This window comes from Macrotis lagotis, chromosome X (genome assembly GCF_037893015.1).
Source record: "Macrotis lagotis isolate mMagLag1 chromosome X, bilby.v1.9.chrom.fasta, whole genome shotgun sequence".
Classification (NCBI taxonomy): domain Eukaryota; kingdom Metazoa; phylum Chordata; class Mammalia; order Peramelemorphia; family Peramelidae; genus Macrotis; species Macrotis lagotis.
This window is the reverse complement of record NC_133666.1, coordinates 556,906,126-556,930,431: the sequence shown is the minus strand read 5'-3', so window position 1 is coordinate 556,930,431 and position 24,306 is coordinate 556,906,126. Positions and strand designations below refer to the sequence as shown.

At 34.9% G+C, this 24,306-nt stretch overlaps 1 protein-coding gene across 1 annotated transcript in view; it reads right to left on the bottom strand.

Moving 5' to 3' along the window:
• The window catches only part of GRHL2 (grainyhead like transcription factor 2), a 210,453-nt gene that overhangs the window by 85,169 nt on the left and 100,978 nt on the right, over positions 1 to 24,306 (bottom strand). Inside the window, exon 9 of the mRNA XM_074202113.1 lies at positions 11,220 to 11,314. Coding sequence (XP_074058214.1) covers positions 11,220 to 11,314 — 95 coding nt within the window. The remainder of the gene's footprint in view (positions 1 to 11,219; positions 11,315 to 24,306) is intronic.

Genomic DNA, 24,306 nt, shown 5'->3' with positions numbered 1-24,306 from the left:
CTCCTCTATAGTCTGCCTTGGTCTAATCATATCTGAAACACTATATCCAACAATGGAAAGAAAATTGGTCCCAAGGTAACAGAATCATAAATCATGATCTGGAAGGGATAGTTAAGTCTAAAGCCTCTATTTTATAGATAAGGAAACTGAGGCCAATGTTAAGTTCAAGGTTTTAACATCATCAAGTTGCAGAGGCAGAATTTGAACATTGGCCTTCTGACTCCAGATCCAATACTTTAAAACCAAAGAAGGACAGATACAAGTCGGGAAACCATTTTATAAGAAAGCAGAATTGAAGGGATTAGAATTTCTGAGCCTGAAAGAGAGAATGCTTAGGGAGGAAATGATAGCAGTCTTCAAGTATATGGAGGACTGTGATGGGAAAGAAGTATTTGACTTATGCTACAAAGACCCAGAGAGAAGGACCAAAATAAATCAATGGGTAAAAGTGTTGGGAAGCAGATTTTGGCTAAACATAAATAAAAATTTTCACTAACTGGGGAAATCACTTAACCTCTTAGTACAGCAAGTAACTAGGATTATAATTTGTAAAACAGTTGCCAGTCAGGAGTTTCTTTACTACTTACTGGGAATTCCTTACATTAATGGAATCACAGATTTGGATTTTTAAAGAGGAAAGGGGGCATTTTTTAACAATTAGAATTATAAAAAAAATGATTATCTGTTGAGGGAGAAAGGAAGTCCTCCCTCTTTGCAACTTTATCATTATATGGAAGGCACCACTGTCTTCCCAGTAACCCAGATTACAACCTTGGTTATCAGGCTCAACTTTTGAATTGTATTACCTGCATATATTCACAGAGTCACCAGCCTCATTCAAGGTCTCATCATTTCTTGACTGGACTATTACAATAATCTTGTAACTGGTCTCTGATTCAAGTCTCAATACTGTGATCCATTCTCTGCTTAACTGGCATTGTGATTTTCCTAAAGCATAGAGCTAATCATGTCAACATACTATTCAACAAACTCTAGGAATTCCCTGTTACCTGTAAGAATAAATGTTAAATCCCCTGTCAAACCTGACCCCTTGCTATTTTTTCAGCTTTCTTATGCCTTACTTTCCTCCAAACATTCTACAGTTCACCTACGCTGGCTAATTTGCCTTTCTCACAGACAACATTCTATCTCTTTTCCATATCTGTGTTTGTTTATTTGTTTTTACCAGTTGTCCCACATGCCTGGATCTCCTACATTCTCACCTATGCCTCCTGGCTTCCTTCAAGTCTCAGCACAAGATAGATCCAAGATGGCATAGGAAGAGGATAAAGTTGAGTGAACACCACCCCTAATTCTGAAAAACAGATCTAGGAAACAACACAGACCCAACCCGGTTTGAAAAATACAAGAAGAGGCAGCTAGGTGGTATAGTAGATGAAGCACCAGCCCTGGTGTCAGGAGTACCTGGGTTCAAATCCGGTCTCAGACACTTAATAATTACCTAGCTGTGTGGCCTTGGGCAAGCCACTTAACCCCGTTTGCCTTGCAAAAACCTAAAAAAAAAATACAAGAAAAAAATCATCTTTTCCTATCTAGATCAGCATAAGGAGACAGAGAAGTCAATGAATCCTGGAGACCAAGTCTGGTCATGTGAGTGACATGTAACATTATGGTCCAAGGAGATGCTATGTATCAAGTCAAGAAAAACTCCAAGATCCAGTATTGACCTATATAGGACTCAGGAACAAGAGCCAACAGACAACTCTGATGCTCACTACCTGATTCTATAGTATAGATCGAGGGTAGATTGAATGGATCTGAACTTAGGGCTTGTGTCCCAGGATGAGGAGAGGTCACAGACCTTAGCCTGTACATCAAAGAGAAAACTCAGAAATAAATAGCAGAAATAAATGAGCCTGGGAGCAGATGGGGAGTCAGTTCTAACTTCCAGGATAGTCTGAAGTCTGTAGAGGAATAACTAGTGGAAATCCTAGAAAGGGAATTCCATAGTTCTTTCCCTCTGAACCAACAGAATATTCCAGCTATTTGCCAGTGGATGAATGCAGAAGCAGTCTTCTGGGACTGCAAACAAGACAAGCCTTCACATATGTTGTTCAGACACAGGTCAGGAATTTATACAACTCAGACCACTTTGGGAGCATTGAAAGTTTACATATCCCTAACCTGAGTTGTACCTGAGATCCTAGAATAACACAGCATTGAATACCCCAAGGAAAAAAAGAAAACAAAACCAGGCCAGACATTTACACCTGGTCCTAATATCAAGTCTAAAGTAAGGAAGGAAGTAGATTTAAAAAATGAATTAGAAAATGAAATCCACCATAAAGAGCTACCATGGTGAAGGGAGTGCTCAGGATGTAAATACAAAATAAGAAAATAACTACAAAATATTTATAATCAAAGTTTCAAAGAAAAACATGGTTTTCAATTAGAATTTTTGAAAGATATGAAACAAAAATTTAAAACAAAGTTTTAAAAATGCTTTAATTATTGAAATGAGAGCACTAGAGGGGAAAAATGGAAGAGAAATTAAATCCTTGGAAGAAAGAATTGGAAAAAAGAATTAATAGTTTAGAACAGGGGCAGCTAGGTGGCATAGTGGATAAAGTACCGGCCCTGCAGTCAGGAGTACCTGGGTTCAAATCCAGTCTCAGACACTTAATAATTACCTAGCTGTGTGGCCTTGGGCAAGCCACTTAACCCTGTTTGCCTTGCAAAAAAAACCCATAAAAAAATAGTTTAGAACAAGAGGCAAAACTTTGCCCAGAAACAAAGCCTTGGAAAATTAGAATGAATGAAATGGAATCTAATGACTGCATGAAACAGCAAAAGATATTAAAATAAAGATAAGATTGAAAAGAAGAAAATATATGGTAGCTCATGGTAAAAAAAAATGACCTGGAAAACAGTGAGGAGAGCTAATTCAAAAATCACTGAAATCTCTTTTCCTTGACCATACATATTTGCAACAAGGATTTCATTTTTCTTTCTTTTTCAATTTGGTTTGGAGGTGTGAATGAGGAAAGGCATGATTTTACTAATTGGAAAAAGTTATTTATTTGTTTATTAGGATTTTTTTTTTGCAAGGCAATGGGGTTAAGTGGCTTGCCCAAGGCCACACAGTTAGGTAATTATTAAGTGTCTGAGGCTGGATTTGAACTCAGGCACTACTAACTCCAGGGCCAGTGCTCAATCCACTGCACCACTTAGCTGCCCCAGATTGGAAAACTTAAAAAGACAACACAAATCCTACTGTCTGTCTTTCCTGATCCTCCCTCTGTTTACTGATGTAGTGAATAAAGCACTAACCTTGGAGTCAGGAGGACAGGAGTTTGAATCCAACCTCAAACATTTACAATCTGTGTGACCTTGGGCAAGTCACTTAACTCTAATTGCCTCAAATTCAGGACCATCTCCAGGCATCATGATTCATATCTGGTTACTGCTTCAGATGACTCTGGAGGGGAAAGTGAGACTGGTGACTTGGCCCAGCATTACCTCACTCAAATCTAATTCATGTACTTGTCATGGCATCACCTCCCTTCAGACTCAGACTTTACTCTGATATTATCTTTTATTTATAATATATATATATATATATATATATATCTTATGTGCAAACAATTATTTGGAGGATTTTTTCCCTTAGAATGTGGACTCCTTAAGAATGAAGACCCTGTTGTGTTTTTATCTGTATCATTAATACATAGCACAATGTTTAATCAATGTTTGTTGCCTTCCTGCCTGACTCTACCACTAGATGACTTCAAGCAGAAGTTGATACTGTAGAGATGAAATTTGTGTCCCAGCTAAGAGTTAATCTTGATGTCTTCTGGGGGTACCATTCTACTCTAAGCCTCTATAATTTGATGTCAGTCAATAAAACACCGGAAAAACATTCCAGCTTTGCCACTTATTGCCTGCCTGACTACAGAAAAGTTACTTTTCCTCTCTGGGTTTCCAGAATTTTCTCATCTTCCAAAGGAGGCTGCAATGTATGTTTTCCAGTTCTATGAGATGATGCTCCTCTAAATTGAGAGTGGAAGCAAGGAAACACTGGGTAAAATTCTATTTTGATACTTCAAAAATATCAATGATACAGGAACATAATAGTGAGGTTTGGATGCATCTTCATTAGATAAGAGGCAACCCTGGAGGACCAAGATGGAAAAGAAATATAGGGGCATTCCTGAAAAGATGGTTTTTTCAATCTGAAGCAACTCTCAGTCATGAGAAGGATGAGACATGGGACAAAACTGGGAAAAAACTGATATGGAATTACTATGAAAGGACACAAAGAAGGTGCTTGTTCCCTGGATTTTACGAAAAAGCTCTAAGTAGCATCTTGCTGCTCTAGTAATGTCTCCTCTTTGGGTATTCTGTCTGAGTTGTATAAGAGAGGTCTTTGTAGCACTGAGGTTAGTTTAATCTTGAAATTGTTGTGAAGGAAGTAAATGACATTGGGTAGAAACAATGAGTCCAGTTTTAAGAATATCCTTAGAAATCCGGAAGAAAGGAGAGTCTGTAATTAGAGTTTGAAGTTCCCCTGCTCTCTGAGATGATGTCATTTCCAAGTGAAAAGAGAGCCTTTAGTGAGAGGAATCTGAGCCTTCCAGTCTTTAATAGCTCAATGGAGTCTTGTGTGATGAATTCCCTATCTTTGGTATTAATGGTATTAATGAGCAGTCAAGAATTAAAAAAAATTTTTTTTATGTGAGTTTGTTTAAGAGGAGCAAAAAATAAGAGTCTTTTAAAGTCTTAAGAAGCCATATTACAGAGGAAGGCTTCCACTGAAATTACAGAACTGTAGAACTGAAGTTATTCCAAGTTGGAACCACTTCTTACTATCTATCCCCTGGACATTTTGCATATGGAATATGTGTGATAAATGTTTTGTGAACTTACTTGTGATCCCTAAGGTTCAATTCAAAAGCTCAAGAGTTTCCCATTCCTTCTAAATCCACAATTCCATGATTTATGTCTTCAATAGATAATCTTTCCCCTTTACTTTACAGATGAGGATACAGAGGTTCAGAGAGGTTCTGCATTTTGCCCAAGATCACTTAATTAGAATTAATAACAATAACTCACAGGTATATAAAACATGATGGCTTTTAATACACTTCCTCAAAATTATACTTTGATAAAGGGAATGGAAATGTTATCCCCATTTTAAAGAAAAGAAAACTGAGGCTCAGAGAGGTCAAATAACTTGCCCTTAATCACATAATGCCTAGTGCAATGTCTGGCATATTTGTTGTTTTTGTTCACTCAATTCTAGTCATATTTGAGTTTCTGCAACCCCATTTGGGGTTTTGTTGGCAGAGATATTGGAATAGTTTGCCATTTCCATCTCCAACTCATTTTACAGAGAGGAAACAGAATTAAATGACTTGCTTAGGATTACTAAGTGTGCAAAGTCAGATTTGAACTCAAGAAGATCAGTCTTCAGACTCCAGATCTGGCATTCTGTCCACTGCACCACCAAGCTGTCTCTGGTATATCTATATCTATATCTATATCTATCTATCTATCTATCTATCTATCTATCTATATATATATATATATATATATATATAGTATCTAATAAATTATTTTTTGAAAGAACTGAATGAATAAGGCTGAATGTAGAACCCAAATCTTCACTTCAAGTTCATTATTCTTTTCATTGTACCATGTTGACTCTTGTAGTCAAAATAGATACTTTGGAAGACTGACCATTAATTTGAATATTATTTTCATTACTCACAGCATTTCTGAAATTCTTATATGAGAACTCTCTTCAGAACCATGCAACAATAACATTCTTATTGCATTCAAGTCACACCTAGTCTGGAGGATAAGGCAAGAGAGAAAAATTGACTTTAAATATTTAAAGTTGTTTCATTTTTTAAAAATCTGTTTTACTGGTGCTTTTGTTTTTACCATAGTCATTTCCCGCTCACCACCCACACCTAAATTTTAAGCAAAAATACTATTTTGCAGCTTGATCCTCCTCTTACTTATTTAAGTAGTGTTTCTATAGCACTCTCAATTTTGAAAAGTACTTTAAACTATAATCTCATTTGATCCACACAGTAACTCTGGGATATATGTGCTATCACCTTTCCCATTTTACAGAAAACTGAAGAATAAGACAAGAGAGAAGAATTGACTTTAAATATTTAAAGTTGTTTCATTTTTTAAAAAAAATCTGTTTTTACTAATGCTTTTGTTTTTACCATAGTCATTTCCCACTCACCACCCACACCAGAGGACACAGTAGAAGGTGAAGGCAGTATTTGGTTGGAACTTTGGAGTGGGAAAGTTGATGGAATAAGAAATAAGTGGGAATAAGAAATTAGGTGGTAGAAGATGGAAAATGGGATTTGGATGATGATTTTTCTGGGTTTCAGAATAACTGGAAAATAAACGAAATGACCATATGACTTCAAATCATGGAAAACTATGATCTCAGGATAACTAAAATTACATATAATCTCTAAGGACAATAGAAAAATACATGATGAACAAGTCACAAGATACTATCAGCAATGACTTGCACATGAAAAATTTCTGAAAGCCTTTACTGAAGACATAAATGATTTTAAAAAATTGAGATGAACTAGTTATATAGTTAGAATGTATTTTAATATATAGACAATCCAATATTGATATCTTTGAAATATTAAATGAAGGAGAGAAAAGTTTTGGGCAAAATCTTCTAAGGGGAGGTTATGAGAAAACATGGGTAAGACACAGATGGGATAAGCAGGTATCTTTGTCAGACATGATAACTATGTTTATAATATGTGATATAACTATCAAAAGGTAGTCAGAACCAACAGGTTTCTTTACTCATTCCCCATTATCTTAACCATCATTCTTACTCTTATTGTGGAGAAAAGACTTAATGGATATATTACACTATAAATGCTGAATATAGTTAGAGTACAAGGTATTTTAAGAAGTTTTTGCTTCTTCCCTGAGGAACTCAAGACACATATTCAGATATTAGCAATAGAATTAGAAAAGAAAGTAAATGGCTCTGGGGAAAAGTGCTGCAATATGAAAATCACACCCAATTCTAATATAAGGAAGGGAGATTTTTCCATCTGCTTCCTGCTTTACTATAAATCTCTTTTCTTTCTACTTCCAGATTGTATATTTATAAAATACATGCTATGAAGTCAATAACATTTTAAGAAAAAGCCTTCAACTCTGCTAATGAAAAAATACTTTGCTACTTTCCTTTATGAAACAGATTCAATTTTTGTTCTTATTCCCTCATAAAAATTTGGAGATAAATTTCATAGTCATTTATTACTTATTGATTCAAGGACTACTTGCAATGGTAAGGTAAGCATTAGTAAGTATTAGTCACTATGAATGAATAAAATATACATTCTCACTCGTCAAAGCCAGGATAAACAATATAAACCTGCGCTGCCATACTCCAAAACATATAGGCACATTATCTTGTTTGTTATGAAAAGTAAGTTGCACAAGACTGACAAAAAGAAAATGAGGCAAGTAAATCATCTTACATAATTTTCTGAAGGCTTCCAAATGTACTCCCCTCCCCCAACTACAAGGACAAGTTAGAACTAACTAAAATGCAGGGTCCCTGATTAATTTTCAGTCATTTATCCCATACAATTTTCTCTTCTACTTTTTTAATATTTCAATTTGGTGACTAGAAAACAATAACAATGAGTATCTTTTAATACTTTCAGTTCAGTTTTAAAAGAAAAATTACATTCTGCAACTTCCTTTAAATAATTTTTAATCTGGTTTAGAGACTTTTCATTCAAAGATTAGTCAAACTTTACTAAAATTTTCAAATTTCATGAACCAAATTGAATAGGGAACCCTTGAAGTGTTAATAACATTACACTTTTTTAAAAAATCAGAAGATCTGCCAGTTCTGCCTATCGACATTATAGGAATACCTGACTTTGCAGAGTAAAAATGATCCTAAGAAATAAATTTTAAAAGAATTTTTTTTAATGTACAGGAGTAGCTGGTTAGTTAATTGAATACTTGGCTAAGATGATTGTGAAACAGAGAAACCTGTTGTAAAGTAAACATTTATGCTTGGAGTCAATGTGGTGGAGTAGAAAGGGTAGCACCTTGAAGTCATGGGATTTCAAATTCCAAATTTGGTATTTCCTGCTTCTGTGACTTTGGGTAAATCATAGCTAACATTTCTATAGTACTTATTTTGTTTTGGGTGCTGTGATAAATGCTATACAATAATTATTATTATTATCTCATTTGATCCTCACAATAATCCTAGGACGTAGGTGGTATTACCATCTCCATCTCACAGATGAGAAAACTGAGGCAAACAGAGAGCAAGTGACTTGTCCAGCATTATATAGCTAATATGTATTTGAGGTCACATTTGAACTCACACCTTCTTGACTTCAAGCCTAGTGCTCTCTCCACTGTACCACCTAGCTGCAAGTCATTTAATCTCTCTGGAATTAGTTTCATTTGTAAAATGAGAGGGATGGACTAGAGGTCTCTAATAGCCCTTTCTCTTTGGATCTCTCCATTCTCTAAACTCTATCTATTCTCTGGCCTTTGCCACCATGCATTAACTACCTTTTTCCACTGATGAATTCTTCCTGGAACTTCCATTTTGGAGAAGGGCTCAAACAAGTGATACCTGGTTCTCCAAGTTTTGCTACTATGTGCCTACCCCACCTTCCTCCCACTTTCCAGCTCCTTTTATATGTTTTACCTTTCCCTATTAGAATTAGTCTTCTTGAAGGTAGAAATTATCTTCCTCTTTCTTGTATTTGCATTCTCAGTGAAATGTATGACATATAGTTAAGTCCTCAGTAAATACTTGTTGACTATGATCTAGTTTTATAATTTTAGATTTTTACATATGGGATTTACTTGAAACAGGATATGCCTATGCTTTGATATTCTCTTTTTTGTGTAAAAGATATTCTTTGAAGAATATCAAAAGACTCACCTGCTTCAAAATAATATTTTTCTCATCAATTTTTCCATAATTTCTATTATTAAAATTAGTCATTCTTTTGAGTTCAGAAGTTATCTTTTTTAAAATTTCATTTTTAAATGATAAAGAAGAGGAATTCAATCAGGGCCAGAGCCAGGATAAGGACATAATAGGGAGTCAAAATGTAGAAGGGGCCAAAAACACTGACCCACAACATGTTCACTCACTCCAACATCTATACTCCCAGTTCCTACACTCCACCCCCTGCCTTTTCTCTATATCCTTCAGTCTTTCAGCAAAATAGAAATTTCACAATGGTCCAGGGAAAGCTTTTCTCTCTAGATACCAACACTAGATGAGCTTTGTCCCACTCCCCTTCCTTTAACATTAACCCTTCTGCCCCTTTATTTCAAAGACAAACATTTCTAGTTACTCCTACTCTAAGTACAATAGCCAATCTTTTGCCATAATTTTTCTTGTGCAGTTCTTCAGTCAAGTGTGACTCTATAGAGACCATAGACTTTGTTCATGGGGTTTTCTTAACAAAGATACTGGAGTGGCTTGCCATTTATTTTTCCAGGGTGTCCCATATTCCAGAAGAGGAACTGAGACAAATCAGGGTTAAATGACTTGCCTAGGGTCACACAGTAAGTGTCTGAAGCTGAATTTGAACTCAGATCTTCTGATACCTGGTCCAGTTCAACATGTAGCTGCCCCACAAGAGCATGTATTGATTTACTATTCAAGAGATATTAGGGACCTGAGGTAATAAACCTCCTCACAAGTAAATTTAATTACTAAAGGAAAAATTGCAAAGGAGAGGTATATGAGAAAAGCTAGAATATGAAAACCATGTAGTACAGTGTACTGTTGCCAGACAATTCAGACTAATACCTTTTGGGCCATAAAAAACTGAAATGAATCTGGATAGAATCTGAATGTGAGTAAAATAAGGATAAGGGTAAGGGTTACTATAAGTAAGGGTACTATAGACACATTTTACTATCCTTTTGCCTGGAATCCACTCTATCCTTTTATAACAAAGTGTGCTTTGCATAGAATAGGTGGCTAATTAATGTTTGCTGAAATAGGAACTTTCAGTCCCTGAGCAAATTTCTCTAGAAGTTGCAATCACTTATTTTGGGGTTACTTTCCTGGGGCCTAAAGTCATCTTCTATACACAATGAAATAAGACATTCTGTAATTCATGTTTTTTGTTGACAGTTCCTCAAAATTTCAAATGTTTTTCCTCTCTCAGGGATATCTTCCATGTTTCTAAACAATACCTACAAAAGGTCATATATCACCTAGCACATGATGTCGACTTCGGTTCCATTAGAGATTGTCCATAAAATAGTAAGGAATCCAATACCATGAAGATTGAGGTTGAAGAGAACAGAAGAATTACAGATAATTAAATAAGAAGATAAAATATAAAACTTTTCATGAAATCCTAGAAAGAAATTCAGGTACTATTCAGTTTGTGCTCTTAACTAAATTGTCAGATTCAGCTAATATGTTCACTAGTCTTGCAGAACTACTTTTTTTCTTCTTACAAGAGATGGCTATTTGAGGAAGGAGAGATGAGATATATTTGTAAATAAAAATTAAATGATATAATTTTTAAAATAAAAATATTATTTAACATATAAAAAGAGCATAAAATAAAAATGCTGGCACTAAAACTATTAAATGAACAATGAGGAAATATTCAACTGAGTTCTCTTCTGGCCACAGGGCATTACTACCACACCCTTTGGAGGGATGAAAACCTGCCCATTTCCCCCCCTCACCCCACTAAGGTTCTTTGTTCAAACTAGACTTGTGTCTTAATCATGTAAAGTATCACTCCTCCACAGCTGGCAAATTGCATACATTTTGGTTAAGCTACTTCTCTGAAAAATGCCCACAGGGGTGAGAGTTAATGCATCTTGCTACCAGAAGAATACCTGGCAATAAAGTTCATCAATCTTCCCAACTTGGGACCCCCACATAGAGTCTGAAGATTTGGGAATATGGGTTGTGGATCTGCTCCTGTAGGGGAAGCAGATCTCCTTTTCTATTTCATCATCCTCCACATAAGGAAGGAGATAAATTACTGCCTTCCAAATGGAGCCTGCTTCCTATTCTACTGGAAGACCCTTTCACCCCATTGACCTTTTGCATTGGGAATATCTGCAGCCACTTACCCAAGTAAGAAAAAGAACCTATGGAATTCCTATAAAAAATTGAGACAAGTTTGAAATATTCAATCCCTGCCAGTCTGGAAACCTTTACTTACCTTTGCCTCTTCATTGACATCCCAGGTGAAAGAAACAGCATTGTATGCAATTTCTTCAATGTTTCCAATTGTATTAAAACTTTCCTTGTAATCAGCTGTAAAAACACATAAAGAGTAAACAAAATTTGAAGAGATGCTTCATATCATTGAATTCTGTTTCTCTTCTGACTAGAACAAAATTTTACCGCTATGTCTCTATGGCAACAGGAAAACGATTTTGTTCTTGTTAATATTTTATTATTACTAATATTTGCACTACAAAATAACAAATACATTGTACTATTAAGGTTAATAAATGAAAGTAAAGGAATAGTCTTAGCCAATTTTGATTAGTTTTATTTCTTCACTCTAGGTTTTTATTATGATTTTTTTTATTTCATTTCATTATGATCTGTTAATTCTGACCTTCTATTCTTGAATTTCCTTCCTTGCTACCCACTAATGCTGTAACTCCCACTCTCTTCCAAGTCCCATAAGGATTTCTTGGAGGAAGCAACTTTGTAGAATTTTGTGGTTTTTTCTTAGAGCCAAAAATCTTAGAAATCATCTCTCCCAATTCTTTATTTTCACAGATGAGAAAACAGAGGTATAGAGCAGTTTACTGATTTGCCTAAATCTAAAGCCACTAAGCTTAGATAATGTTAGGACTAAGATTTTTATATAGCTCTCCTACTTCCCAATCCAACATCCAAGATATTCTAGGAACATCTTTCCTCTCTCAACCCAAGTTTTTGTTCACATGGACCATTAGCTCAGATACATCATAGATTACAGGCATAAAAAGCTTCCATGACCAAAGTAATTTCTTAACATCTTATTAATGGCTTAAATATGTCATAACTATGGCCCAACTACAATGTTATTCAATCACTAACTTGGTTCCAATGGAACTATGATCCCTGTAATCTCATTTTACCTAATATTGTATTATCATGGCACCAGTGAAAATATTGAATGATAAAAAACTGAGGATTTGAAAAGTTAGAAGAAAATAACTGTGCCTAGAGTCTGGAAGGTTTAATTTCAAGTCAAAGTTCAGTCATGTGACTTGGGCAAGTTCCTAAAATCTGAAAAAAATCTGAAAAATTTAGGATAATAATAACTACTCCTGTTTTTCTCCATTTGATCCTATTGTGAGAATCAAATGAAAAGAGTCTTTTATAAACTGTGAAATGTCAACTAAAATTGTGATTACTAGAAATTATGGAGAAAGAAAATAGTTAAAGTTAAATAAAATATAGAGCAAAATTCTCCTATGACACAGAGACTTAAAATACAAAAATATTTCAATTTGCTTCTGATATCAACATTCATGTTGACCTTGAGCGGCTGGATTCCACATCCAGGCAAGCTTTCACTGGGACTAGAAATTTAAGGTTCTCCAGAGAGCAATACTTAAATCTAAGAAAATAGTTGCTGGGTCTTAGCACTGTTTGGCTAGTGAAGATCAAATTCATTCCTCTTTTTATTTTATTTACAATCTTTTAATGCTATTATTGCAAAGAACTAAAGAAATTAAGACCCCAGCACAAGGATGTGCCCCAGGACCATTTTAAGCAAGATAACAAGGGGCAAATTTTTAAATGAGGACAAAAATCAATATGGATGAGCCCAGCACTCATGAGATAAATCCTGCTGCTTGGAGTGTTCTTTTATTTCTTCTGAATTGCTTCCCCCTAAATGCTCTACCCCTTTTCCTTTTAAAATAACTATTACCCTACATCTAGGATAGATAGGAGAGAGAAATTAAAAACAAAGAATATCACAGAAAGGATAACTACTTCAAGAGTCTTCCATTCTAGCAAAGAATTGGAAATCGAGTGAATGTCCATCAATTGGTGAATGGTTGAGCAAATTGTGGTATATGTATATCATGGAATGCTATGTTCTATTAGAAACCAGGAAGGAGGGGATGTCAGGGAAGCCTGGAAAGACTTGCATGAACTGATGCTGAGCAAGAAGAACATTTTACACTGTAATGACAACATGGGGTTGATGATCAACCTTAATGAAGTTTCTCATTCCATCAGTGCAATAATAAGGAACAATTTTAGGGTATCTTTGACAGAGAATACCATCTGTATCCAGAGAAAGAACTGTGGAGTTTAAACAAAGACCAAAATCTATTACATTCAATTTGGTTTGAAAAAAGTGTCTACCATTCTTATGTTCCCGACAGGCTCCCCAGAAATTAGAATTTTGATGCTAATGGGGAAAAGAAAATGCAACTTAGTAACACTTGCATTCAGCTATAATTTTATACTTTTCAAAGTAACTTCATATACATCATTTTCTTTGATCCTCAAAACAACCCTCTGATGTTATGATGTTCATTTTACAATAAAGAAATTGAGGCAAACATATAGATTCTTTCTTGGAAATATCTCTTGCATCTCTCCTTTTTTCTTTATCCAACCGTTGCCAGTGTCCTCATCCAATTCCTTATTGCTTTATTGTATCAAATTCCTACTTGACCTCCCCGACTCTAGTCTTTCTCCTAATACAGCCTGAATAGTTCTGCCAGATTAATCATCTTTAAATACTACTGGCATGGGTTCCCTGCTGCCTATATTATCAAGTTCAAATTGGATTTTTAAGGGCTTCTATAATATTATAACACCCTATATAGCATATGTTATATCCCACCAGGTCCAAACACATAAAAAAAGATGCTTTATAATCCCACAATTAGAGCATTAGCATTCCTGTATTTGCTCACATTGATCATACTCCCAATCTGCCCTAGCCCTTGCCAGTCTTCAAAATTCACCTTATTCCAACACCTTCATGAAGTCTTTTTTAGTTCTCCCATTCTGAATTAACCTCCTCTTTCTTTGAACTTGCATAATTTGTATAATCCATTTTCCACAATTTTATATTTAATTATGTATCCTATCTTGTAGTAGTCACTAATCATTTCATATGCAATTATCCTTTTTTTCCCTCTGGCTAGACTGCAAATTCTTTGGAGGTAAAATCTCATTAAGTACTTACACTTCCACATCATCCATAACAACCAGAAGCAAATACATGTCAAGTCAAGTCAGCCTGTATTTCCTTTGTGTCTACCATGGGTCAAGCACTGAGCTAAGTTCTAGAGACACATAGAAAGACAAACATATTCCTTACCCTCAAAGAGCTCATGTTCAAATGGGGAATACAATATGCAAACAACTAAAACATGCCCATTATCTTTGTGATGGTTCTGCTGCCAAGGATAAAAATCAGTCAAATCATTCAGAGAATTCTGTAAAATGACTGGCAGGTATCTTTTTGATGTGAAAATAGATAGCTCAGAGCCCAATATCCAACAAGTGTTGAGTGAATTATTTGTTCCTAAATTCATTACTTTTCAAAAAGGAAGTAAAGTGTAGAAACCTTAGAATCAGAGTAAAGTGGAGGTAATCTCAGAGGGAAGGCATCAGAAATGAGGGAGATTAGGGAATATTTATTGCTGAAGGTGGTAGACATCTGGGAGGAGGAGTTGGGACGAGGGAGAGGAGGAAAGGAAAGAAAGGAAAAAAAGACATTTACATGATAATCTTATATTTAAAAGGAGTAGCAAACCGTACAATCATTTGTATTTTTATTATACTGTCATAGAAATGCTTGTTTTATTCCAGAAATTAAAAATAAAATTAAAAAGGAAAGATGGGACACTAAGTAAGGCTTAAAGGATGCATGAGAAGTCAGGAGGATGCAAGGGAGGAAACTGGTGATGGGGGGAGAGTTCATGGGGGGTGGGGAGGGAAATCATTCCTGGCTTGGGAGATAGCCAATGAAAATGCATAGAGAAGAATGACTGTCTTTTGTAAAGAAGAGCAGAGAGACCAGTGGATTGTAAAGTCACTGTATTAGAGAGTCCATGGAGGGAAGTAAGAGGTTATAAAGACTAGATACCAGTTATGAAGGGCTTTAAAAGTCAAATAGAGGATTTTATATTTGATCACGGAGGGAACAGAAAAATCACTGCAGTTGACTGACTATGAGTGGATGAAGGAGATGTGGAAATGACATTGTCAGTCCTTCAAGACTGATCTATTTGGAAATGAGTGAAAGATAGATTGAAGTGGGGAGAGAAAGAAGGCAGAGAGATCAATTAGAAAACTACAGCAGTCCAGATGAAAAATGATGATGACCTGTACATGTTGGTTGATTGCAATTGCTTTGAACAATCACTTAGTGAGAGATACAAGTTGAACCCAGCTCTCCAAATTGCCAGTTCAGTACTCATTCCTCTATATCACATTTGCTCTCAGTGTTTATTGACTGTGAGCTAGCGTGGTATATCAGAGAGATAAAAAGGTGAGTGTTTGAAGCACTGGATTTAAAAGTGAGGAAGACATAGACTCAAATCTCTGCTTCAAAAAGTGTGATCTTGACACAATTTCTTAAATTCTTTGTGCCTCAGTTTTCTTGTCTATAAAATGAGGTGATTGAATTTCATGGTTTCAAAGGATCCTTCCTACTTTATATCTAGAATTGTTAGATTAAAATGGATTGTAATGGGAAAAACAGCAAAGGATTAATTTCTTTTATATGTTAACAATGGCAAGATCCCAAAAACTCCAACTATCTCTTCTGATTAAACTTGCAATCACTTCATATTCAATTCTCTTGTATCTAAATAAAAGCCACAATCCATCTAATCTATTTTGTATCTAACTAGCATCAGAGAATATCATGGAAATAAATATATTTGTTAAAAGTTTAAAGGTCAAAGTTATTTCCCAAAGTAACCTATTTTTTTTGAAATCCAATGACATTTGGTCATCTGCAAATGTATTTAAAATTTTGTAAGAAAAACTGCTTACATGTCCAGCTTATATAACTTCTTGGCTTAATGAGTTCAATACATATATTATCCATTCTCTGATACAGAACTTTCATCTATTTATCAAGTTTCCACAAATTCTCTTTTCTACAGTATCCTGAGATCTGATGAACAGATCTGCTGTATTTATACTGCTCATGTGTTAATAGCCTTCAATCCCATCCTCTTTTATCCTTTCAAGACACTCCAAGTCTGTTATTTTTGTATCCCTGATATGGAAACCCTCTCTTTTTCTTGATATATTTTCCCCCCTTCCTCTTTACTGAAATTTACTATGGTTCTATAAGCTCTTTCTTACAATGCATTAACTAAAAGTCATGTTTCAGTTGTGGTTACATCAAGTTTTTGTTTCCAAAATCATTTGAGGATTCTCATTATTTTAATTAACAGTTTCAGTTGTTATGAAATGCTAAACCAAATCATTCAGGGAAATGTTTAAGATGACTGTCAGGTCTTATTGGGGTGTTGACAAATATCTCAGAACCTATTATCTATTAAGAAGAGGGTGGATTATTGGTTTCTGAGCTCAAGACGTAGAGGCAGTTCAGTCTAGTGGACAGAGAATTGGCCTTGTAGCCAGGAAAATCTGAGGTAACGTGTTGCCTCTAAAACATCCTGGCTATGTGATATGGTATACATCACTTAACCTCTCAGTTGCCTAATTCTCCAAGACTATAGGTGACACAAAAGGCACCATTGGAAGAGGAAGTTTTACACTGGGAGATTTCATCTTCAATAAAATTACAGGTCTGGTTCTTATCATTATCATTATCTTTTAGTTAAGCAAAATGCAAACTCATCTGTAATATTTCTGCTTATCCAAATAGGATCAAATATTATTTCTGAAACATTCCCATTAGTTTAACATTTTCTTACTTAGAAGAATTTTGTGTCATGTGAAAAGATGATAATTTTTACAGGGCACTGTTTCCTCCAAAACCTTTGGACTTTGGCTTCTGATTTTACCACTCAGTTTGATTTCATTATTGAAAAAATTGTATACACTTTAAACCTCTGGTATCATGGCAGGTACATTGTGGGTGCTTAATAAAATCTTGTTGATTAACTGATTAAAAAATTAAATAGAACTAATTTTGCTATTGACCCCTAGGGAGCCATTTTTATACTTTTGCCTTAAAAGAAGTTTCTATACGTTTAAGTTACTCTGACTATAATCTAAATAAGGAACATGCAGAGAACTCAAATCTAAGAAAGACAATAATCTGATTTTTCTCTGGATTGGAATAGTTCAGGACCACTAAAATCTTATAGGTTTCCAACCTGAGATGACCTCTGAGAGCCTAGATTAATAAAACACTCAATACTCTAAGAAACCAACAGCAGGAGAAGCCCAGACACTTCCTCTAGAAACAGGTGTAGCCTACCACTAACAAAAATTCCTACCTCACTAAATAGTTTCAGAAAAGAGCTCCATCAAAAAACTATTATGGTGACAGGAACATTGAAGACACCAAATCCAGAAGAAGAGAATGGCTGCAAAATATTTTTACGCAAAACCCTAAACTAAAGCACAGCTTGGACACAAATTTAACTAACATTCCTTGAAGAAATGAAATAAGAGTTTTAAAAGGAGTTCACATTTTTTATAAATGTAATCATAGAACTAGGGACAAAATGAGAAAAAATGAGAGCTATAGAAAAAAAGGGAAATATCCTTATAACCAACAACAACAATGTATGCAGCAAAAATGAAGGTAATCTTATAGGAGTAAAATAAGCTTTAATGAAATAGAAGCTTCCAAGAATTGCTGACAAAAAGGCAAGAAGTGCATAGGAAGTTAGAAGGGAGAAACAGGAGTTTAACCAAAACTAAACTACCTGTTTAGTGCCCTACCAATCAAAATTCCAAAAAATTACGTTAGTGAGTTAGAAAAAATTGTAAGTAAATACATATGGAGAAATAAAAAGTCAAGAATTTCTGGGGATTTAATGAAAAAAAGTGCAAAAGAAGGTAGCTTAGTCCTACAAGATTTAAAATTATATTATAGAGCATCAGTCATCAAAATTTTCTGGTATTGGCTAAAAAATAGAGTTGTGGACCAGTGGAATAGACTAGGTGCAATAGCAAGAAACAATTATAGCAATCTGCTATTTTATAGACCCAAAGAGTCCAGCTATTGGGATAAAAACTCTCTCTTTGATAAAAACTGTTGGGAAAATTGGAAGTTAGTATGGAAGAAACTTAGATTAGACCAACACCTCTATACCAAGATAAGATCAAAATGGATACAGGATTTAGACATAAAAAGCAATATTATAAGCAAACTAGAAGATCAAGGAGTAGTTTACCTGTCAGATCTATGGAAAGGGAAGCAGTTTATGACTAAGGAAGAGATAGAGAACATCACTAAAAACAAACTAGATGATTTTGATTACATAAAATTAAAAAGCTTTTGCATAGACAAAACCACTGTAACCATGATCAAAAGCAATGTAGTAAACTGGGAATTATAACTAGAATTTCTGACAAAGGACTCATTTCTAAAATATACAGAGAACTGAGTTAAATTTTTTTTAAGAAAACCATTTCCCCAGTTGTCAAATGGTCAAAGGACATGCAAAGGCAATATACAGATGAGGAGACCAAAGCAATCCATAGTAATATGAAAAATTGCTCTAAATCATTACTTATTAGAGAAATGCAAATTAAAGCATTTCTGTGGTAGCAGCTCACACCTCTCAGACTGGCCAATATGACCAGAAAGGACAATGATCATTGTTGGAAGGGTTGTGGGAAATCTGGACACTAATACATTGTTGGTGGAGCTGTGAACTCATCCAACCTTTCTGGAGAGCAGTCTGGAACTAAGCCCAAAGGGCAAAAAAATGTGCATACCCTTTGATCCAGCAATACCACTACTGGGTCTATACCCTGAAGAGATGAAGACAAAGGGTACAAACATCACTTGTACAAAATTATTCATAGCATCCCTGTTTGTGGTGGCAAAGAACTGGAAATCAAGTAAATGTCCTTCAATTGGGGAATGGCCTAGCAAACTGTGGTATATGCATGTCATGGAACACTATTGTTCTATTAGAAACCAAGAGGGATGGAAATTCAGGGAAGCCTGGAGGGATTTGCATGAACTGATGCTGAGCAAGGTGAGCAGAACCAGAAAAACATTGTACACCCTAACAGCAACATGGGTGTGATGATCAACCTTGATGGACTTGCTCATTCCATCAGCACAACAATCAGGGACGATTTGGGGCTGTCTGCAATGGAGAATACCATCTGTATCCAGAGAAAGAACAAAGTTTGAACAAAGACCAAGAACTATTACCTTTAATTTAGAAAAAAACTGATATCTTATTGTCTGATCTTGCTATCTCTTATACTTTCTGTTTCTTCCTTAAGGATATAATTTCTCTCTCATCACATTCAATTTGGATCAACATATACCATGGAAACAATGTAAAGACTGGAAAATTGCCTTCTGGCAGGGGGTGGGAAGTAAGATTAGGGGGAAAACTGTAAAACTCAAAATAAATAAAATCTTTAAAAAAAACAGGAGGGGTGGCTACGTGGCTCAGTGGATAGAGTACTGGCCCTGGAGTCAGGAGTACCTGAGTTCAAATCCGACCTCAGATACTTAATAATTACCTAGCTGTGTGGCTTTGGGCAAGCTACTTAACCCCATTTGCCTTGCAAAAACCTAAAACAAAAATACAAAAACAAAAAAAGGGTTAAAAAACATATAACAGTGTAAAGGTGAAGTGCATAAAACCAGGAGAATAATTTATGTTATGACAATGATAAAGAGAAATAATTTTGATGAAAGACTTAGAAAAGGTGATCAACATGATGACTTATCATGATCCCAGAGGGAGATTGATTAATCAAACATTCTAATAGAAGTAAAAGAATCAAGAGTGCAGGATGCAACAAATCTACTACTTTTAGATATGACTAAGTGATTTTCTTGACTATATATATACACATATATATGTATGTGTGTATATATATATACATACAAATATAGATAAAAATTATAATATGAGTGGATGACACATATGTCTCCCCTGAACTCTATCAACATTAGTGGTAGGGAGCTTAAGTTAGACAAAGAGTCCTGGGATAATTCTGTTATGTTTGATGAACTCAAAAAAAGAATAGGGTTTTTTTATGCACATACACACTCAAGACAAAATACATATATTATATGCATATGTGTAAATGTATATCTATATATTATTATAATAGGTTTTATTTTTCTTTCATTGTCTGTTGGAGGAGGCAGATTTTTTTGCTACTTAAAAAATAAATTTTGATTTTAAGAAAATTCTCAGATAACACTAAGTCTGAATTCTTAAATCCATTTCCATTTTTGTGTAGTGAAATAAGCATCAGAAAACTTGAACTGGAATTTATCTCAGAGTATTACTAGTCCACCTTTTTTTTTCTTTTCTTTTTTTACAATTTAAGATTCAAAGATATCAGATTTAAATATAAAATAGATAACCCAGTATAAACCTTACATTCATATAATTGAATAAAACAAGTATCTTTAGGACAAATTTAAATTCAGCAAATACTATGCTAGACTGTGGGTATATATAATAGCAAAGTCCCTCATTTCAAGAATTTTAAGTAGATATTGATGCTATTGGATTTGTTTTGCATTGTTCCAAAGACCTGGAACATACAGGGCTGGAGGATAAGTGGAGAGAAACTTTAATCCAGCAAAGAATCTGACTGAATGCAAGGATTTTTGAAGCCTATTTGTCACCCCCAATATGCTTGTGCCCTCCTTCCTGCTATTCAATTCCTCCCCTTCTTTAAGAAAAACAAAGCCAAAAACCCTTCCTCTTAGAATTTAAGACAGTTGGGTTCATTTCATTCAATCTGTCCTTGAATAGGAAACACTTGTGGTGCCATGACCAGCATCTATAATTCCTGAGGAGGCTGAAGCAAGTACATTGCTTGAGAACAGGAGTTCTGACTTATTGTGGTTCTAGAGTTGATTGGATGTCTGCACTGTCTGGCACCAAGAGGGAAGACCTACACATACATATTCACACACATGCAGTAAAATGCACATACCTCTCAGAGGGGCAACATAGTAATTTATTGATGATCATCAGCACCTGAGTAATAATAAATCTTTCAGACGCTTTCTCCAGAGACAGTAAACTTGAAGGATATAGAGGGAATTGGGGTTTTAATCAGGGAGGAAGATAAAATACTGCTGGAATATGGCTTATAGAGTTGGGAGACAACAACTTTGATTGGGATATTTTCCTGGATATCCCTGGTCATGCAGTAAGTAAATTTCATGAGAAAATGGAACCCCTGGGGTAGGGAAGGAAAAAAGATAAAAGGGTGGAAGGGTAGAATTGATCTAGAAGAGATGAGAGATTAGAAGACTTCCATGACAAACAAATTGGAGATAGGTCAGCCATGCATGTTTGTGTTCCTTTCCTCCACATGACAGATGTGTTTCTAAAAAAAAATATGTGTAAACCTATATGTTGCTAACATAATTAAAATATACTGGGGAGCACAATAGCAAATTCCTTTATAAAATGAAGAATTCTTTTGTAATATAATGTATTACACTATATCTTAAGTTCATATTTCTGCATATTGAGTTTTCTTAAAAATCAGTCACATATGTATGTGCAATTCTAGAACTGCTTAAAGGAAAGGTTAATTCCTGAACTCTAATTAAGTTTAGCATGAAATGTTCTTTGTAAATTATTTATAACATGTTGGCTTTCAATTCTTTTTTGTATATCTTGTTGGAGATTAAGAAGAGGAGTATAATTATAATAAAATTATTTTCCCTTCTAAAGGGTAATGATTCTGCCTGGACTAGTGGAGCAAAGTGCTTGGAATGCTTAAAATGGCTTAGGGCTCTGTTAATAATTCAGTGAGCATACTCCACAGCCCAGTGAGATACTTCCCAATTAGCCAAAGATTGAGTAGAGTTTATATATTATAGTCTATGTGCAGAAATCTATTCTTTTCCAAAGAGGCAAGATCTATCTCAAAATAATCAGATGAGTCTTATCTAAATTCAGCTGAACCATTCCAAGTGATTCAAAATCATTAGAATTTTGAGCTTTAGATAAAATAAACAAAATATAAAGGACTTTGCAAAAGTAGATTTTACTGATTTTCCTCCTCTGCTTTTTAAAGCCATAAAAGTAGTTTCCAAAGCCTAAAATGCTTCATAAGTAACTTGGAATCAATTATTTTGTCCCTGAAAGTTATAACATTGTCAAAGGTAATCTGATACTGATATAACTAATAGTATCTTTTTTTTTTTTTTTTTTTGTTATGTTGATCTGGGCAGCTACATTGTACAATAGAGCCTGGAGTCAGGAAGACCTTTGTATCATCAGTTTGGTGTATATATGCACACTTGTATGTTTGGACTTTACATTTACCCCTACTCAATTTAATGTTATTAGGCTTGCCAAAGCATTCTTGCCTATAGGAATTCTGGCATCCAATGTATTGGCTATACCTCTAAGCTTTGTGTCATCAATAAACTAAATCATTATTTATAATGATTAAGGCAAGAAATATCCCAAACTGGAGAGTATACCCATTACACACAGTTTATATTGTAATGCAAATCAAAAGTATCTTTTCCTCTACCCAGTTCTTCATTTCCTTAGTTCTTCTAAAGCTGACCTTGGGGGCATAGTGTATAGAAGGGAGGATAGGAATGAAATGGCCCAGAAGGTTATAAAGTATAGCAAAATAGCTTTACCAATAAGAATAGTCTAATAGTCTAATCTTAGTCTTTTAAAAGTATGTGACCCTGGGCAAATCACTTAATCCTGTTTGTCTCAGTTTCCTCATATATTAAATGAGCTAGAGAAGGAAATGGCAAACCACTCCAGTATCCTTGCCAAGAAAACTTGAAATAGGGTCACAGAGAATTGGACAACTATGACTAAATTGGACAAAAATGACTCAACAATAATATGTTTATGGATAATTTTGGCGTGAATAGTTCTAAATGAATATTCTCTTTTGGTCATGGACCATACATTATTTATAAATTGGTACTCTTCTACTTAAATGCCAAACTACACAATCACAGATTTGCACTGGACAGAGAAGAAAGGTTTGATCCATCCATGGGACATTATAATGATACTCTTATCCCATGAAACAGTCCTTCAAATGATTTAAGTCAAGTATCATAGTCCTTAAGTTTTCTTATATCATAGCTTATATCATATCACACCCCAATTCCTTCAACTAAACCTTATATGGAAAGGTTCCCAGATCTCTCAACATAGTGGTTGGCCTTCATTTCAATCCTGTCTGACTCTTTGTGACCCCATTTGGGGCTTTTTTGGCAAAGATATCAGAATAGTTTGCCATTTCCTTTTCCAACTTATTTTTGCAAATTTAATTTTACAAAAATTTACCCATTTTTACAAACTGAGGCAAACAAGGTTAGTGACTTACCCATGGTCACACAACTATTAAGTATTTGAAGTCACATTTGAACTCAGATCTTCCTGACTCAAGACTCAACACTCTATTCACTGATTCACCTAGCTACCTCCTTCATCATGATTGTTCTACTAAAATACTTTTGGGGGCTCCAAGATAATATAGTGGATAGAATACTGGATCTGGAGTCAGAAAGACTCATCTTCAAGAATTCAAACCTAGGCTCAAATCCTTACTAGCTGTGTGACCCTGAATAAGTCACTTAAACCTGTTTGTCACAAGTTTTTCATCTGTAAAAAACTGAATTGGAGAAGGAAACAGCAAACTACTCTAGTATCTCTGCCAAGAAAACCCCAAATGGGGTCATAAAGAGTTAGACATGACTGAAATGATTCAAGAATAACAACACTATTGTGTTTTTTTACTTGAATTGTTGTTTAATCATATCTCCCCCATCCTTCACTTGGATTTGGTATATGTGTGCACACTTGTGTGTTTGGAATCCAAGAATAGGACTTTACATTTACCCCTACTCAATTTAATGCTATTAAGCTTGCCAAAGTATTCTTGCCTATAGGGATTCTGGCATCCAATGTATTGGGCTATACCTCTAAACTTTGTGTCATCAATAAACTAAGTAACTCCATTATCTCTGTCTTCTTTTCTCTCATTTATAAAAAAAAAAAAAAGACTGAACCGACAGTATAAAAAGCACCAATTTGGTGTGTAATTGACCACACTATGAACTATGACAAAAAGATATAAATTTAGGACAAGTGGGTTAGGTCTAAAATGAAATCTTTACTTATGCC